Source organism: Corvus cornix, chromosome 7 (assembly GCF_000738735.6).
Source record: "Corvus cornix cornix isolate S_Up_H32 chromosome 7, ASM73873v5, whole genome shotgun sequence".
Classification (NCBI taxonomy): domain Eukaryota; kingdom Metazoa; phylum Chordata; class Aves; order Passeriformes; family Corvidae; genus Corvus; species Corvus cornix.
In genome coordinates, this window is record NC_046337.1 from 19,387,831 (window position 1) to 19,404,052 (window position 16,222).

The 16,222-nt window shown below is 38.8% G+C and overlaps 1 protein-coding gene across 2 annotated transcripts in view; it reads left to right on the forward strand.

Annotated features, from left to right (window-relative positions):
* CERS6 (ceramide synthase 6) overlaps nucleotides 1-16,222 on the forward strand; it is a 111,579-nt gene that overhangs the window by 48,803 nt on the left and 46,554 nt on the right. For both annotated transcript variants that reach the window (XM_039554615.1, XM_039554616.1), the window contains exon 4: nucleotides 9,225-9,282. In XM_039554615.1, the coding sequence (XP_039410549.1) occupies nucleotides 9,225-9,282 (58 nt within the window). The remainder of the gene's footprint in view (nucleotides 1-9,224; nucleotides 9,283-16,222) is intronic.

Below are 16,222 nucleotides of genomic sequence, written 5' to 3' on the forward strand. Positions count from 1 at the left end.
AGGAGACTGCAAACTGCACAGACTGAGTAGTCCAAAATTATTTGGTATCTTTTCCTATTTCCAGTCTATACCAAAAGAAAGAAACTTGAATATGATTTGTCCTCTACAGGTTGCTAGTCGCAGTCAGGCTCTATGAAAATACTTTGGTCCCTGAAGAGTTAAGTGGCAGTAAGATTTTATTTTATGCACAGCAATGAATGAATGGGCATGCAAATCCTTACTTCTCTCTTCTCTCTTGTATTTATGTTGTTACAGTTTTTTTTTCATATTAGATTGCCTTTCATTTTATAGATACATGGACTGTGCCTCTTCACAGAGACAGAGTTAAGAGGAGAATTAACTTCCACATTGTTCAGCATTTTTCACTTACATGTAACTAGGCATATAACTACACTGTTTTCTGTGTTAGTAAGTTTCCCGCCAATGGAAAGGGGCTTGTAGTGGCCTGTAGCTTGAATATGTGTAGTGCTAGTAGTGGTCTCTGCAAGAACATGTACACAATGCTGATGGAGGTGAGAAAGTTGCTAGTTCCTCTAATGCTTTTTGGGATGATGCTGTGGTGGGTAATGTAGCTGCAGGCATGCAGTAACCTAGTGTTTGATACAGCTTCTGTCTTCTCCTCCTTCGGTGTCTCACCAGGATAGGCATACATAGACCTGCTGTGACAGCACACAGAGCCCAGGCTGCAATGGGGACCTTTCTGGTAACTTCATCTCTATGATACTGTTTTGCATTTTATGTAAATCCATGAACTCATTACATTTTACTGGTACCATTAATGTGACAGGCCTTTCTGCTTGTATTGACTGGTGACCAGGATTTGCTCGTACAGGCATGGGTTTTTTTCACTTTCCTGAAGTTCAAGAAACTAGCAGATTAAAAAAAGGGTATGTGAGAGTTAAATTTTTCACTAATTTTTCAGGAGGATTCAAGTAGTGCAGCAGCTCATGTAGTCCTGGTTACTTGCAAGTTAAATCTGAGATCAGGCAATGAAACAGCCTGAAATTGTGACTGTCAGACTGGAAATATTCAGTGAAAGGTACTGCAGAAAGTGTGCTTTGAAATTCTTAATGCTATGCCTTGTGCTTATATATTTAAATACTTTCAAGACTAATGAGTATAGTTTGGTTAGATGGTGCTTCTTGGTAAATTTGGGTTTCTGGCTTCTTTAGTTTCATTTGCGCTGCTCTGATAACACCACTTTTTCAAGACAAGTACTACAAAAATTTCCTGTCCCTGTTTCTTTGTGCAGTGCTTGGAATACTGAAGGGTAATAAATCTTTACAAATGAAAAGTGGACCAAAAAAAAGCCTTCACTGTAAGTAGAGGTTTTTCTAAAGTTTTCAGTGATTCAACAAGCAATGAATGGGAGGCAAGGAAGGGGAAGGAACCTAAATGACAAAGTAAATATACTTCTTTGGCATGTAAAAGGGAAAACGAAATTGACAAGACAAGGTTTTAAAATACTGCTGAAAATGTTGCTTTTCCTCCAGTCTTAGCTTTGATAGCACTGCAGCTCCCACTTAGAAGTTGAGGAGGCTTATCTTCTGAAATGGAAGTACACAATGTGAAGGCACAGCAGACCCACTCAGACTGATCTCTACCTGTGTAATAAGAGGGTATGTGGTTGCTGTGCACAAACTTGGGATGTGCTGCATGGATCGAAGCACAGCCACGTGGCTTCCTCAGGGAAGTGGGGAAACAGCACTGACACCTAGCCTACCTCCTCAAAGATCAGTACTCCTAAGAGTTCAACATCTGCTTTAGCAGGCTAAAAACCCATCTGGGGCACACATAATGCTACAGGAAAGTAACATTCCGCATGGGAACAAAAGAAAACAGCTAATACTAGTTGGTCTAAGAAGGTGGTTACCTGTCACAAAGGTGCACTATGCATACAAATACGTTGGCCATCGTGGGTAGGACAACATTGCTAGGTGAAATTCAAACGCAGTCTGGAAGATTCTAGTTTTCATTCCTCTAGAACTGTAAAAGAGTGGGGCAGTGAGCAGCTCTTGTGTCTGAAAACAGGTGACTTGTGAGATCACTAGTGAGAATGGAGAGTAGAGGTCCCTATTAGAAAGACTTTTGAGTTGTTTTTTCACTCCAAGACTCATCAGCTGTTTGCATTGAACATCACTGATGAGAAAACAGGTCTGCTGCTCAGACCACAAGGGAAAGTGCATGGGGATCTTCAGACCGTCTCTTACACGGTGACATCTGGTTTTTCTATGTGTGCTTCCCATGAGCTTTCCAGGTAGTATCTCTTTGTAGAGCAGGATTTGGCTATGCTAATAGATCTCTGAGGTCTTATCAGTCCTTTATTTTATGTAGCCCTCAAAATACTCAGAAGAGAACAGTTGCATAACCATTAAACAGAAACTGTGTAACCTAGAATGAGTTACCAAAACACCTTTTCTATTATGCATATTTTCTGGCCTAATTATATAAACACACTTTATTATTTATAAAACTCCATCACTTCAAAATTTAGTACTGTGTTTCCTTTCCCCTTTTCTGCACTACTAAATTTTGTTCTTAAGACTTTCAGAGCTGCATTTTGAGCATACAGATTTAGGACAGGACTAGTCTCAAGTGGCACTGTAATACTAAATATTAAATAACTGATTCAAACTGCAACCAAGAGGAAAATCAGATGACAGTCAAGTCTTAATCCAGAAGATTGAAGAGAAAAGCAATACAGTTTTCTCAATTTATCATACCTGCTATTTTGCACATCTTAGTGAGTTGTGCATAACTGCCTTCTTCCTCATATAACATCTGCTTAACCATAGTGCAGGAACTGTTTACCATTTTCATGGTCCAGACTGACTCAACAGCAATACCATGGCCAAAAGAGGCAAGAAGATTTTATTTATTCATTTATTTACCTATGTATTATTTTTAATTAACATTTTTTATATCTGCCTGCACCTGCCAGGCTTTGTGGAAATGCAGCAAATTATCATTACAGAAATCTGGGGAGAGGCAGCAAATTGGAACAGTGGAGCTACTTCCATCAACCATACAGTCATACTTGCAGCTTTGTATGAGACTAGTAAAGATTTAGTGGAGTGTGCTGTTTGAGCTGCTATTTATTGGATGGATTAAGCATTATTTTTCAGTGCTCTGTCTTGTATTTTTACATTATTTATTGCCTAAAAATAGTATCTTTAGGGTAATTTTTTGTTGGTTTAGAGGAGAAGCGTTGCTCTTTGTTGTGTTTAGTTTGGTTTTAACTTAATAATTGGAGTATAATAGGTTGGTAGATAGTGTCACAAATATTAAGAAGTTGATCCAGAAGTTCAGAGTCCATTGTTTTTTTAGGAACATCCTCTAAATATTTGTCTTTAGATGTAGTCATCTAGAAGGAATGTATACCTCTGGCTATGTCAGAGGCAACGTTAATTGGATTAAGTCCTCATGAGTGAACCAGAAAGTTGAAGGCTGTTGTACTATATTTGGGGGAGCAGAAAAATGCAATTTGAGGATAAAACATAGACTGCTTTAAGTCACAGTGAGCATGTGTGGAACTTAGTGATGCTTCCCATTTAAAAGAAATAAACATTGAATATTGTTTAAACTCAGCCTCAGAAATGCTCCTTTGAGCACTCTCACAGTGAATATACTTTTCACAGCCCAAGGAAAGCATTGCAACTAAAAGTAGTTTTCAGTCCCAGCTGATAATTCCATAGCCCAGCTCTATGTTTGTGCAGTCCATTCAGATTGTGGGGATTAAAATGGACAACAAGCTATGTAATGGCAGTTCAAGCCTTCTCATCTCCAGAACCAAGACCTGCAAATGTGGAGTTTGCATTTGGCTCAGTCTGACTTTCAGCCCAAAGCCTGAGCCCAGAGGTCTGTCAGCCACTGCCAGAAGCTGAGCAGTGGATGATGGAGAACAGCAAATCTGACATTTTACTGAAGTGTATTTCCATGGAAAAACTTCAGGCATCTGCAGTTTCTCTGAAAATAGTTTTCAGAGCCAGAGAGCCAGTTTCTTCAACTGCAGGCAGTGTGGTGAGCCTATGACTAGTAGCTAAATATGATGAGGTTTTTTTTTTTAATGTTAACTGTTTTTAAGTGTGGCATTCTTACATTGCTGTGGCCCTGACTGTAGCAAACCAATGGCGAAGGCATCTCTGTAAATAACAGCTACAACTCCGGAAACACAATGGCCTTTATGTTTTTAACATTATGCATTTACTGTGTTTGATGTTTGGTTGTGAGAAGTTGGATAGCTTTGGGTCCTTGCACACCATTGCTGAGAGCAGACACTGGTTTGGCATCAAAGCCATAAGCACTGTGCTCTGCAAGGTGGGTGCTGCAAAGTTCTGTAGGAGTGCTGGTATTCACAGCCCGGCTGCTCAGTCCTCCTGCAAAAGAAATAGAAGAAGGGGAAAACTGCAGGAGCAGAGAGGCCTTGTGCCTCTTCACCCTTACCCTAGGAAGAAGTGTCCATTTTTCCTAGGAGAGCAGCCATGCTGAGCTCACTCAGCTGGACAGCAGGTGCATGGGGAGGATGGCATCTTCCTGACAGAGCATGAACCCCATGTGCTGAGCTCTGCAAAAAGTAAATAGTACGGGGCTGCTTTGCTTGAGCACTGCTTGAACAATTTTTTTTTTTATTAGCTGAAGTTTAATTTCACATTTCAGAGCAAAAATTCAGAGGAAAATTTGAAGGACAAAATTTCATCAGTATGATGAAGGGAACCTGACTAGACATATGCATGAAATCAGTGAAGTGCTTGATCAAGTGGGCACATAAATAGTTTTTGCTGAATTGAGCATACCGTGGGGTATAGCAGGTTAGTTGGTGGAAGCTCTCCAACTTTTCCATCTTTTCCATCATTTTAGGTGATGTTCTGTATCATGCTGAAGCATCTTTAAAATTTCATTAGCAGCTCAAAGTTAAAAGGGTTGAGAGGGTAAGAAACTGACTGTTCTCTGGATTGGGAATGCATTCAAATATAGAAAAAGAGCAGCCAGATCTGCTTCTGCACCTTTGAGGGACTCTACAGCATTCTTTTTAAGACTACATTAGAAAATAATTTTTCTGTTATGGAAGAGTCACTTTTTAGGTTGACTTTTTGCTGCAGTGTGTCACATTCACATTGGAAACACTGGCCTGGTAAGCAACAGCACAACCTGAAGAATTTCCCAGAAGTTCCATATGTAAACCATTTGATCTCCCTTATTTAGTTTGAGCAGACCAGATGCAAGCCTGGTTCAGTTTGGAAGTCTTTAGTGGGGGACTAAAGTGAATGTCATAAACCTTATTGCGAGCAGATAGATCAGATCTTCCAGAACACTTGTGCCTTGAGTGCTGTCATCCAGGTTTGCTGGATTTAAACTAACTTAAAAGTCTTTCGAGCAGTACACTTTGTATGTGAGTAATTCAAATTTTGTGTCTCTATACAACTGACCAAAGGTATGTTTGAAGTCTGAAGGACAGAGTAAATTCTCACAAAACAGAGAAGCTTCAGTTGTCTTCATCTTTCAGTTAAGTGTGAATTGATGTGGCAGTCACCCATGATGGAGTGCTTCACCTTGTGGCCTCCTTTGTATGGTTTTGATGGGGCAGAGAGTATTGCTGGGGGAAAAGGGGAGCAAGAGATATCTTAGTACAGATCTTGCCTTGCTTTTCCTAGTCTCTTGGGCTCTGCTCCTGCTGCTTTAGAAGTTGTTGCTTTCCCTGTTGAAGACAACCAGCTGTGACCAAACAACAACAGTACCCAGTGACCTGTGGACACTCAGCATGAGCTGCTGATGCTTAACGAGGACCTTAAGCAGGCTATTAGAAAGGGTACTAGGAGGGTTTATACCACCGGCCAGGCATCTTCCCTTCCGTGGGGTCTGTAACTATTCAGACTGTGCTTAGGCTGAGGGCATTTTCTAGCGTTAGATTTGGGACTATTATCTAGTACAAATTCAAGACAGCATTTTATCAACTACCGCTTTGTGAATTCAGTTGGAGTAAGACTTGATAACTTCACACTTAAGAAAGATGTCCTTCTCTTCTATGATGTCCTGTTCAGACAGAAAGAACATTTAGCCCAAGTTCCCAAAATGCAGAGGTGGTTTGAACACTGGGCTATACTGTGAATGGGTGTGATGACTGCACATAACTGTTCCCCTTTATTTGCATTTCCTCATCTGTGGGCTTCAATGAGACCCAAATAGAGGGATAAAGAAGTATGTTTTGTAGATTGAAATCCATCATTCACATTAGAGTACTTGTTTCAAGAGAATTGATTTGAGAACTCACATTTGGAGGAGTCTTGCTTGGACATATGTGCACTGTATGAAATGTATTTTTCACATACATTTTGTCCTTGTCTGCATGATTTTAAGTGAATAATGCAGCTTCATAACCTGGTTCCTGTCCCTTTTTTCCCTGTCTTTAATCCCAAGTTATTGAGTATGCATTTATCTATTTTACTTTGGCCTCTGGATGTGTTACTGTTAAGTGCAGCAATAAACCATCTACAAGTAGATTTCCATCTACCAGTAAAACAATGTGGGAAACTCCTTGGACTTCCTTGTATGAGATTGAGATTCCAGTTGGGGTATTGAGCTGGGAGAATTGCCCTTTAAAGTCTGCGGAAAAAGCAGCTAGCTGCCAGCTACAGAGCAATGGGAAGTCCTTTGTTGCTCTGCTACCATCAGTTAGCTGCTTCATGATGATAAACATGGCGGGGGCCAATCCTGACTTTGTTTTGGTTGGAATTTTTGTTTATTGGAGTTTGACCAAGCCAGAAGTTTGTAGAATAGCTTTTGTGCTTGTTGTTCAGCAGGAATGAGGGTTTTTTTCTATCAATATTTTTTTTTTTTCTTTAAGAAGTTAGCACTTTGACCAGCTTGGTATATCACTCAATTCTTAGCCTTGCTTCATCTTCTGGTGCTCAATCCAGGTACACTTGTTCAGCAAGTTAGGGAAAAAGAACACATACTATCATATCCTGGTGTGCATCTATCATCTTTGTAGCAGTGGAATGGTTGAAGCAAGTTAACTGGTTTTGGCAGACTCAGGTAATACCCAGTGGATCTTGGCTCTGAGAGTTTTCTGAAGCTCCAGAAAGTCCCTTCCAGGGCAATCCAAGGCTTTAGCGCAAATCTATAGCAGTGTCCGTGCTTTGGGAGGTAGGTGGAAAGTTAGATGGAGATATCAATGTTTCTTAATTTGCTTGTTTTGGGAAAGGGTCTTTTTATTTTTTGAGGGGTGATAGCTGCAGGAAATGCTGAAATCAGAGTCTTCCCAATGTCCATGCAGACTGGAAAGTTCTTGACACCCACCAGCTAAAACTCAGCTATTAATGTATTTCAAATATGTCGGACTGCCTTTGAACTCCTGTGTGCAATATTGCATCTCCCAACAGCAAGCTAGAAAAGCCCTTGAGCATGTTACGAATTTTGCTTGGAGAAATGTAAAAGGTGATAAAACTCTTTGCAAGGAATTTATCATAGCTGCTCACACTTAGGAGTGAAAGAAGGGCATTGTAAGTGCTCATCAGTGAATAGGTTAGACAGGTTTTTCCTCCTAATATTTTTATTTTCAGTGACAGCCTTCAAACTTCCACTGGATGATATATGTAACCTTGAAATTAACTGGCAAGGTTTTTGGCTGTAGGACTGGCCTAACGAGAAATTTGCCACCCAAATAAATCCTTCCTTCATAATACTATCCTTGCTGTTTCTTTCATGTGCATGATCTGAAGGTTTCTGCCAACACAACTAACATTTTGCCTCCAAGTACTCTATTTTTACAGTATCTTGAAATTGCCAGTATGAAAACGGTGAGCAACGTTAGTTCAGTGACCAAACCCTTGAAGGGTTTGCTATTTCTACCATATGAGTTTAATAAATTAATTTCTGTCATGCTATGGAGACTGCAGTGTAAAAGATAGTTTCTATTCAACTGAAGTTTTATACTTTAAATTTCATTGATGTTCTTATACTCTCATACTCTCCTGAAATTGTCAGAGGGTTATTTATGTACGACACAACTGTCTTTCTAAATACCTGTAAAAGTAGCCTTGAAGAGAAAGGTTTGGATTAACCTTGTTTTACATGGGAACATTTTCAGTTTTGTAACTATTCCAGTAATGTTTCAAAGTGCTCCAGTGGCAATTAACTGGAAGCTAATAGTTTTGCCAGTGGAAAGAAAGTTGTAAGTGCTGTTAAATATGTCATTGAAGATGATTCACGTTGCAGCATTGCTTCACACTAAGGCAGCTAAATCTCATCCTTCTGTACATGTTACGAATATTACTTCGCTGGTGTTTATATTAAGCATGTGTGTGTAGTCAGTTCCACCCTTGGGGAAAAAAAACCCAACAGGAATTCCTCTAAGAATTTATACTGCACAAGGTTATGATTTTATTTCCTTAGACTTCCAGTAGTTCTTTCTTAAGTGAGTAATGGATCCAAAAGATCGGAAGTTACTCTGTCTTCTTTTCTTGAAGCCAGGAGAAAGACATAGAGGAGAGGATGATTTTGTATTAAATCTCAGTGGTTTCTCTTATTTTCCATGGCATCCTGTTCTTAGTTTCTAATTTGCCTCTGTCTGAAAAGAAAAACCAGAAGCCCAGCAATTATTCCATGTGCATTTGGGAAAATGTAGATCATTTTTATCAAGGGATGCATGGAAAGTGGATGTAAATTATGGATGTGTATCTGTATCCAGCATATCTGTCTGATGCAAATGCACTCCTGAAAACCAAATGTGAAGTGCTGGAATCTGCCAAGTGAATTTCCAGCTCATTGTGAATGGTGCTTTTCATTACTAAAGTCTATTTGACATGCAGTACTCCCCAGTCACCTGTTGAAGTCTTAACAAAATTTCTTATTATCTCTTTCCTGGTGTCTAATAAGTAGTGAACTTTCCTGCAACAGATGGGCAAATTGTCCTCTCTCCTCCACTGGCCTGCTAGTTTTCATGAAACTTTTAAAAACATAATTATCCTTGAAAATGTGTGAGGTTTTTTTGCCCTGTTTAGATGAAATTAGCCGGTATTAGAGAGCTAATGAGAGGCCAGGAAAAACAGGCAAATGAGCACAATGCTTGATAACAAAAGTTGTAGAAAACCAAACTAAAATTTTGCTTCAACTTCTGTTAGTGTAACCAGGGTGTGGTGGTTTGGCAGTGCTATAAGAAATCATGTGTTGAACTGTAAAATATGTAAAGCTGGTATCTTAGAGTTAACCTCTTGTACCTTTTGCAGGTGGAGATTTACATTTTACCTTTATATATTTACCTATGGAGTACGGTTCCTGAAAAAGGTAGGCACTTATATTATTATGCTTTTACGACACATCACAGACTTGAAGTCTTGTGCAGGCGTAATATAAAACACAGGAATAAAGTCTATGTTTGTGAGGAGTAAAAACTAAAATTGAATTTGCACTCATAAAATGCTTACCCTCATTGGTAAGGAATGTAAGTTCTTATCAATATTTAATGGTGTTTTAAAGGAAAAAAAGGCATAGCAACATACCTAGTGCACTTCATTACTTTTCATTATAGTCATTTAGCTGGCAGTAAGGCTTACCAAAGTATTAATTTCTCCATCATCCTTGCTTAAATGCCTCTGACAGAGGTTACTTTTTACTAACAAACAAAATGCATTAGTGTTTTAGAAAAAAAATATTTTTTTTGCCTATTCTTTGTCTGATGTACTGTGGAAGGAAATTTCTGTGGTTTCCCATCAATGCTGTGTTTCAGGTGATTTAAAAAGAGAAGGGTACTGATAGCTTCTAAACACTATGGCATAAGTCTATTAACCCTGCGATAGACAGTAATACAGATTTATGGTGCAAATTGTTTTTACAGTGTGACTAGTTCTCAGAGCTTCTGTGCAAGTCTGTCCATATTTGTGTAATTCTAGGAGGTGAAATTAGGGGAATGTGTGCACTCAGTGTGTTTACGTAATCTTTGTTTTGGTGAAAAACTTGACACAAGAAAATGTATCCTGAATGTTTCTGGTTCCTGTAAGTAAAAGAGGTTGTACTAATCTTTTTTATGTCTGTAGTTCTTGAGGCTGTCCCAGGTGCAAGGCAACTTGGTGTGGGCAGGACTAATGATGTGTCCTGTGTGGGGAGGGCACATCAGAGCCGTTCTCAGCTGTTTAGCAGTAGTCAGCCCCGGGAGAAGTGTGGGCCAGAGCAGCGTGCAATTGCATTCTCTCCGTGCCTCCTAAAACACTTCTATTTTATGTGTACCTCATCTATTAACATGCTGTATGGTCATGATCTGATACTCTGTTTTCTGTGTTTGATTTCACAAATGTCTGTGGTATGAAATACGAGAATAGTTTTAATGAGCAGTTGTCACTACCCAAAAGGTTACTTAGCCTGTGAGTGTGGAGAGGTCATGGCTGTGGGTTCATAGGATCCTGTAACAGACAAGGGAACAGAGGCTTCATCGTCTGAATTTTTCTACATCATTACAGCAAATGCCACAAAAATCACCATTAGCAAGTGTCACAAAATCACTACTAGAAAACATATTTATGATTAAGACAGCAAATCTCTCTCAGCACAAATAGAGTGTCTGTTCTAGGAAAAATTCTGAATACCAGCATTTCTATAGACTAAGAAGAATACAGTAAACGTGTGCTTCATTCCAAGCCATTGTGATCTCTTGTTAAAGGCTGAGTTGACATGCAGAGTGGAGGATGTCTTCCAGTTGAGCATATCACTGCAGTTTGAGGAGGGCTGGCTGACACAGCAAGGTGTACAACCGCTGGCTTAACAAGGATTGGTTGCATACTTTTGCTGTAATTTTAACTTTCAAAATATTTCATTTTTACAAAGAGAAATTATTCACTATGTAATTGTGTGTCTATTTATAATTACTAATTTGTACACAGTGTTAAAGATGAGTCTTGTAATGTTTTAGGCGATTGTCATTATTCCAATGTTCTGCTTTGTATACCCAGGTTTTTCACATGAAAATACATGTAAATTAACAAAATTATGATTGTGATTGTATTTATATTTGCACTATATTCCTAGTAACATTGTGTAACTCAAAGACAAAGGCTTTTGCTGTTCATCAAACACCCAAGATTTTGCTGAGTCTCTTTAAGTGCAGGATCTGTGTTTGCATGGAATAACAACAAAGCTGTCAGTCAGAGCACTCATAAAACCCTCTGAAATGCCATGGCAAGCTTGTCTTTGTTAATGTCCATGACTGCAGTTAATGGCTGATCTAGACAGACAAAATTTGTGCACCAAATAAAGCAACCTGTGCATTATTTTTGGTAACAGCTGCACATGAAATATCAATTTCTTTGACATGCTGTATTTGCTGAGTACATTACTAGAGATTTAAAACTTTCTTCCTGCTGAAAGCTATGTCTCTTTATTGAGTTCTTCTCTTGGGTTTTCTCTTTTTCCAGGGGAAAGTATATGTTTTTAAGTTATTAATTGAATAAATAATGTTACTTCTGCTGAAATTTAAAAAAATCTCAATACACAGGGAAGAAATTTCTGATATAAAGCTTTGTCACCAAAGTTTGGTCTGTTGCAACAAAACCTATCAACCGATACATTTTAAACAAATTTTTTTCTTAGTAGTGTCTGCCGGACACTTAGACTGGGTCATTTTGCTGAATAAAATTTGCCGTGAATTCAGGAATATCCTCCAGTTTGGGAAGGCTGAGGATTGACAGTAAAGTGTCCTGTGTGTACCTCTTTTCTGTAGGCCATGATCAGGTGCTGATACTTTGTATGATGGGTTTAGCAATGTGAAATGCACAAAAACTCATGCTACCACCCAGTCTCCCTCGCTCTATCCATATGGACATCTGCTTTCCACAGCCTCTGTGTCATACAATAGCTTATTCATGGAACTCTCTCCAACCCCCTGCCAACCCCACCACTGAACTCCGAAGGCAGGAGACCGTACGGATTTTGCACTGGTCTTGTCCTCAGTGCCTCCGACCTCAAATGGGCACATGGTGCCGACTTTTCTTTGTTGCAATAATACATTGCTCATGAAGCAACATGAAGTGAATAAGGGCAGCTTCTACCATTGGTGTCTGCCTTTTTCAGTTAAGAGTTGACTTTAACTCTAGGGTGCAGCTGTATGATTGGTAAATCTTACAAATGTTTGTGATACCATGTGAACGCGTGCCCCGTTCAAGAGTTACTGTGAAGTGAGAAGCGTAAGTCTTGGATCAGAGAGTAGAGAAGCCAAGGCAGTTGCTTGATTGCTCACAAATGAAGCACGTGAAGAGGAGTGACTTGCAGCCTTACACATACTCAGCCAAACCGCTCCATTACCTATAAATTGTGACTTATGTAGACAGAGGAGAAAAAAATTTATTACGGAGTTACTAGTATTTAATTATCATATTAGACATTCCTTCCTTCCCCACCTCGTGCGTGCCTTCAGCCTTTTCAGGCTGCAAGGCTTAATTTTATTGTGGGGTTTGCTGTCATTGTCTGTAACTAGTGAAGTTGTTAATGACATTTCAGTGTTAAAGCATCTCAAAGATGAAATTGTTTTCTTGGTCTTGGCTTCTTTTTCAAATGCTCCTCATAAAGTTTTGCTGCTTCTTCCAAGTCCTTTCTACCTTAATGCTATCAGTTGTAGCTTATTTATTATTACCAGGTGGTGTAATAATGCTTCCCAAAGGGTCTCTTGTTGCTGAAGTGAAACATGTGTTTGTTCTTTCAAACCAGAACTTTCAATTTGATGAAAATGAACTGTAAACTTGTTAGGTAATGAACATAAAGTAGGTGTTGGGAGTTTGATGGGTTTGTCACTTGATCCTTTAGCACTGTGTGTTTCAGGACATGCCCTGGAGTGTGATGTATAGTGCACTGAGGGGATGAAATAGGTCATCATAATTAGGATTTGAAGTGACCACTGTCATTTCTGATACTTTAAGGGAAGAGGAAATCAATGTAAATGTAGATTAAGAGTTCAAGTTGTCCACCTTCTACCTCAAATACTATTTTCAATATCCTATTTTCAAGTAATATATACTATTCAAGATACTATTTCAATATACTGTTTTCAAGAGCAGATTTGGTAATGAGTATTCTTCTGTGTGAGGAAAATGGACCAAGGTACCAACTTTGAAAGAGAAGGTGAAGCTTTCTTTGTTATTAGCTGCCAGCTCCAGTCTTCACTATTTTCTAGAGCAGATTTAAATTATTTGCGACTAAAGAGTGGGTGTCCCACAAAATAATTTAATGTGAAACATTCACCTTTCCATCTAATCCTCGTTGCCCCCATTCTTGGTAAAATGGCAAATGCTAGATGTGACCATCCCATCTTAATTTTCAGGCTTCTGAATGAGATGTTTTGGCACTGAAGGACTGAACCCAGCATTCACTACAGCATTCTTTGTATCTTTATAAATCACTAAGCATAAAAGATAAGTAACCAATTATATTTCCACTCTGATCATGTGTATGCAAATTCTTCCCTTTCTGAATGAAACTGAGGTTTTCAGCTCTACCATTTGTTTTCTTTGCATGTCTACAAAACACTTCCTTGCAGAGCACCACACCTGTAGTGACACCAACAAGACATTAAGTTCCAGTGGCATTGAACTGACTGCTTTGCTTATCATTAACATATGAATGAAATAATGTTTTTGTTTTCGTCAGTAATATTTGTAGTTAAATAAATGGTGGCTTTGATCGTTAAGAGTTAATGGTCTGACTGTGCTCCAATTAAATGGAAAAAATATCATTATCTTTGGTGATAAAGGAACAGAGTGAAGAGTTCAGGATTGGCTTGTTTCTTGCTTGCTCATCCTTGGTGCTAAGCAGCGCCTGTATAAAGCTGTAAAATGAAATCTTTACAAACATACAGAAGCAGAGCTTCCAGGTGGCTTACAGACTTTTCACATTTAATTTCCTTCCTTTAATTGCCCATGAGAATTATGAATTCACAAAAAAGGATGAATTTTCTGCGAGTCTTTTGAAGTCTATATGGAGACTTGTAAACCTGAAGTTGCATGTACATATTCTACTGGTGAAAGGGATTATCTGCCTGGATAAACAAATTTTGCTATTTTTCAAATTTAGTGTTGAAGTAAGGCAGATGATACGAGTATGCTGTGGCTATATTTAAAAAATGCTGTGTGCAACAAGCTTCTGTATGTATGCAGCTCATTGAGTGTCCTTCCTAATGAGTCATCCCCTACTGAAGAACTGGGAACTGTCTGCTAAGAACTGTCTGGTGGGTAGTTACAATTTCTAGCGGTACATGTAGCTTGCAAAAGAAGAGGGAAAGCCATGTTGAAGTGTAAATTTGACTCCAAAAGCCTACTCAAGTGACATAAATGTACGGGAGGCAAATAGCAAATAGCAGGGTAGTATGAAGAAAAAAAAAAACCCTGACAGGTAGAGCTCCGCTTCTGCTGTTGCCGAAGTTCCTCTTTCTTGAAACTATAGTATGTTTCAAACGAGGAAAATGAAGTGCTTATCCTCCTGTGTGCACTAACCACTGAGCCAGCAAGTTTGTGTGTGACAGCTGGAGATGTTCTGTTAGTGGCCTGCAGTTTCTGTGTGCACATAGAAAGAAACTGGCTTCATGCTTTTTTGTGAGAGTGTTGCATTCTGCTGCTCAGCTGAGTTGGCTTATTCTTTGCCTCTTTTTGGAATAAAATAGCAGCAGCAATACATGCACATGTTACAGCCCTGAGAGAGTAGTGTAGAATTTGTAAATGCCATTTCGGATTGCTTGTACTCCAGAATTTTAGAGCCTAAAGTCAGACACCTTCATTTGAAATACAAAAAAAGAATTTGTCAATAAATTGGTGGCTGATTATTGACATTGTTTCTGTATTACAGTTCACCTATTATTGAGATTGTTAACCTTAGACTAAGTAAGTAGTGTTTATTATGCACAACCACTTAATAAAATTGTCATATTTGTGGAAACAAGCATTTCTGTAATGAAGATGGTAAGTTTGTATCATGTGGGAAATAAGATTGGGACAGTTTTCAAATCAAAGGTCATGCTACAGTTTAAGTGGGGTTATAGTTAGTGTATTAATGATACTATTCTGGGGAAAAATAACAGAAGAGTTTGAATGCAGAAATTAATAGTTTCAAATTCTTCATACAAGTTCTCTGCAATGCACTGAAAACATCCTTCATGGGGGCTCTCAGCCACTACTGTCATTAGAAATACAGAATAAATTTCTTTTTCCTCAATATTATATGGGAATCAAGAGGACATCATTCATGCTTACAGTACTGACAACATCTCTTCCCACTGGAATCACCTGTAATACCTGGGTTCCCCAAGGCAGCAATTGATAGCTGTGGCTTTTTAAACTTTCTGATTTAATGCCATAAAGATTCAACATGGGTAGGAATCAATTTTGGTAGATCTGAACTAAACTGAAAAAAAGGTACTGCAAAAAACCAGCAGCTGTCAAACTGAAAAATAAGTTGCTGTATTCAAAATGTCCAATGCTCTAGACAGTTTTCAGTCTTTGTAGCAGTAGGACAGACTTGATTTTGACATAAAAGTTCCTCAGCTATTGGAAAGCTATTTGCAGCACACATTGCATATTACATCATTTGGAGCAGAAAAAAATGACCTGCATCAGAATATTCAGTACTTCATTTATTGTTTCCATTTTGTCTTGCCATGCCTGGTGCTTCTACTTTTTCATGAAAATAATGCTGCTGGATATTTTGCAGAACAGAACAATACAAGAAATGCAACATCTTGGAAAAATTCACACCACTATTTGGATTATGTCTGATCATCTGATTCATAGAATAAGACTCCTTAAAGCAGGCTGATTTTTTCTGGTTTTAATGCTGAAATACCAAAGCATGAGTGTGGGAAATATCTACCACCTTGGTTTAAATCAGAACTGACTCTAGAAAACAACACCATGGCAAAAGCTTGGAAGCAGGGGGTTTACCTCCCAAGCCCTTGATGTCTCCTTCATTCTTGAATCAATTGAAGCAGGCATTCTGTTGGGCACTTTTTCTAGTCTGCATCTGTTGTGATGTTTCCTTCCCATGTTCTGCTCGAAAGGTTGTTATATTATCTATTACTGAAGCCTTGTAATTCCTTTTGTTCAGTGAGCTTATTTGCCTGATGCTGGATAAATATTCTCATTTAAATGAAGAATGTCAGAGGCCACTGTGGAGCTCTTTTAACACAATGCTGATACTTGATATTTTACTGTGCTATTAACAGAGGGATAATGCGATACGTAGGCCACTGAGGAAG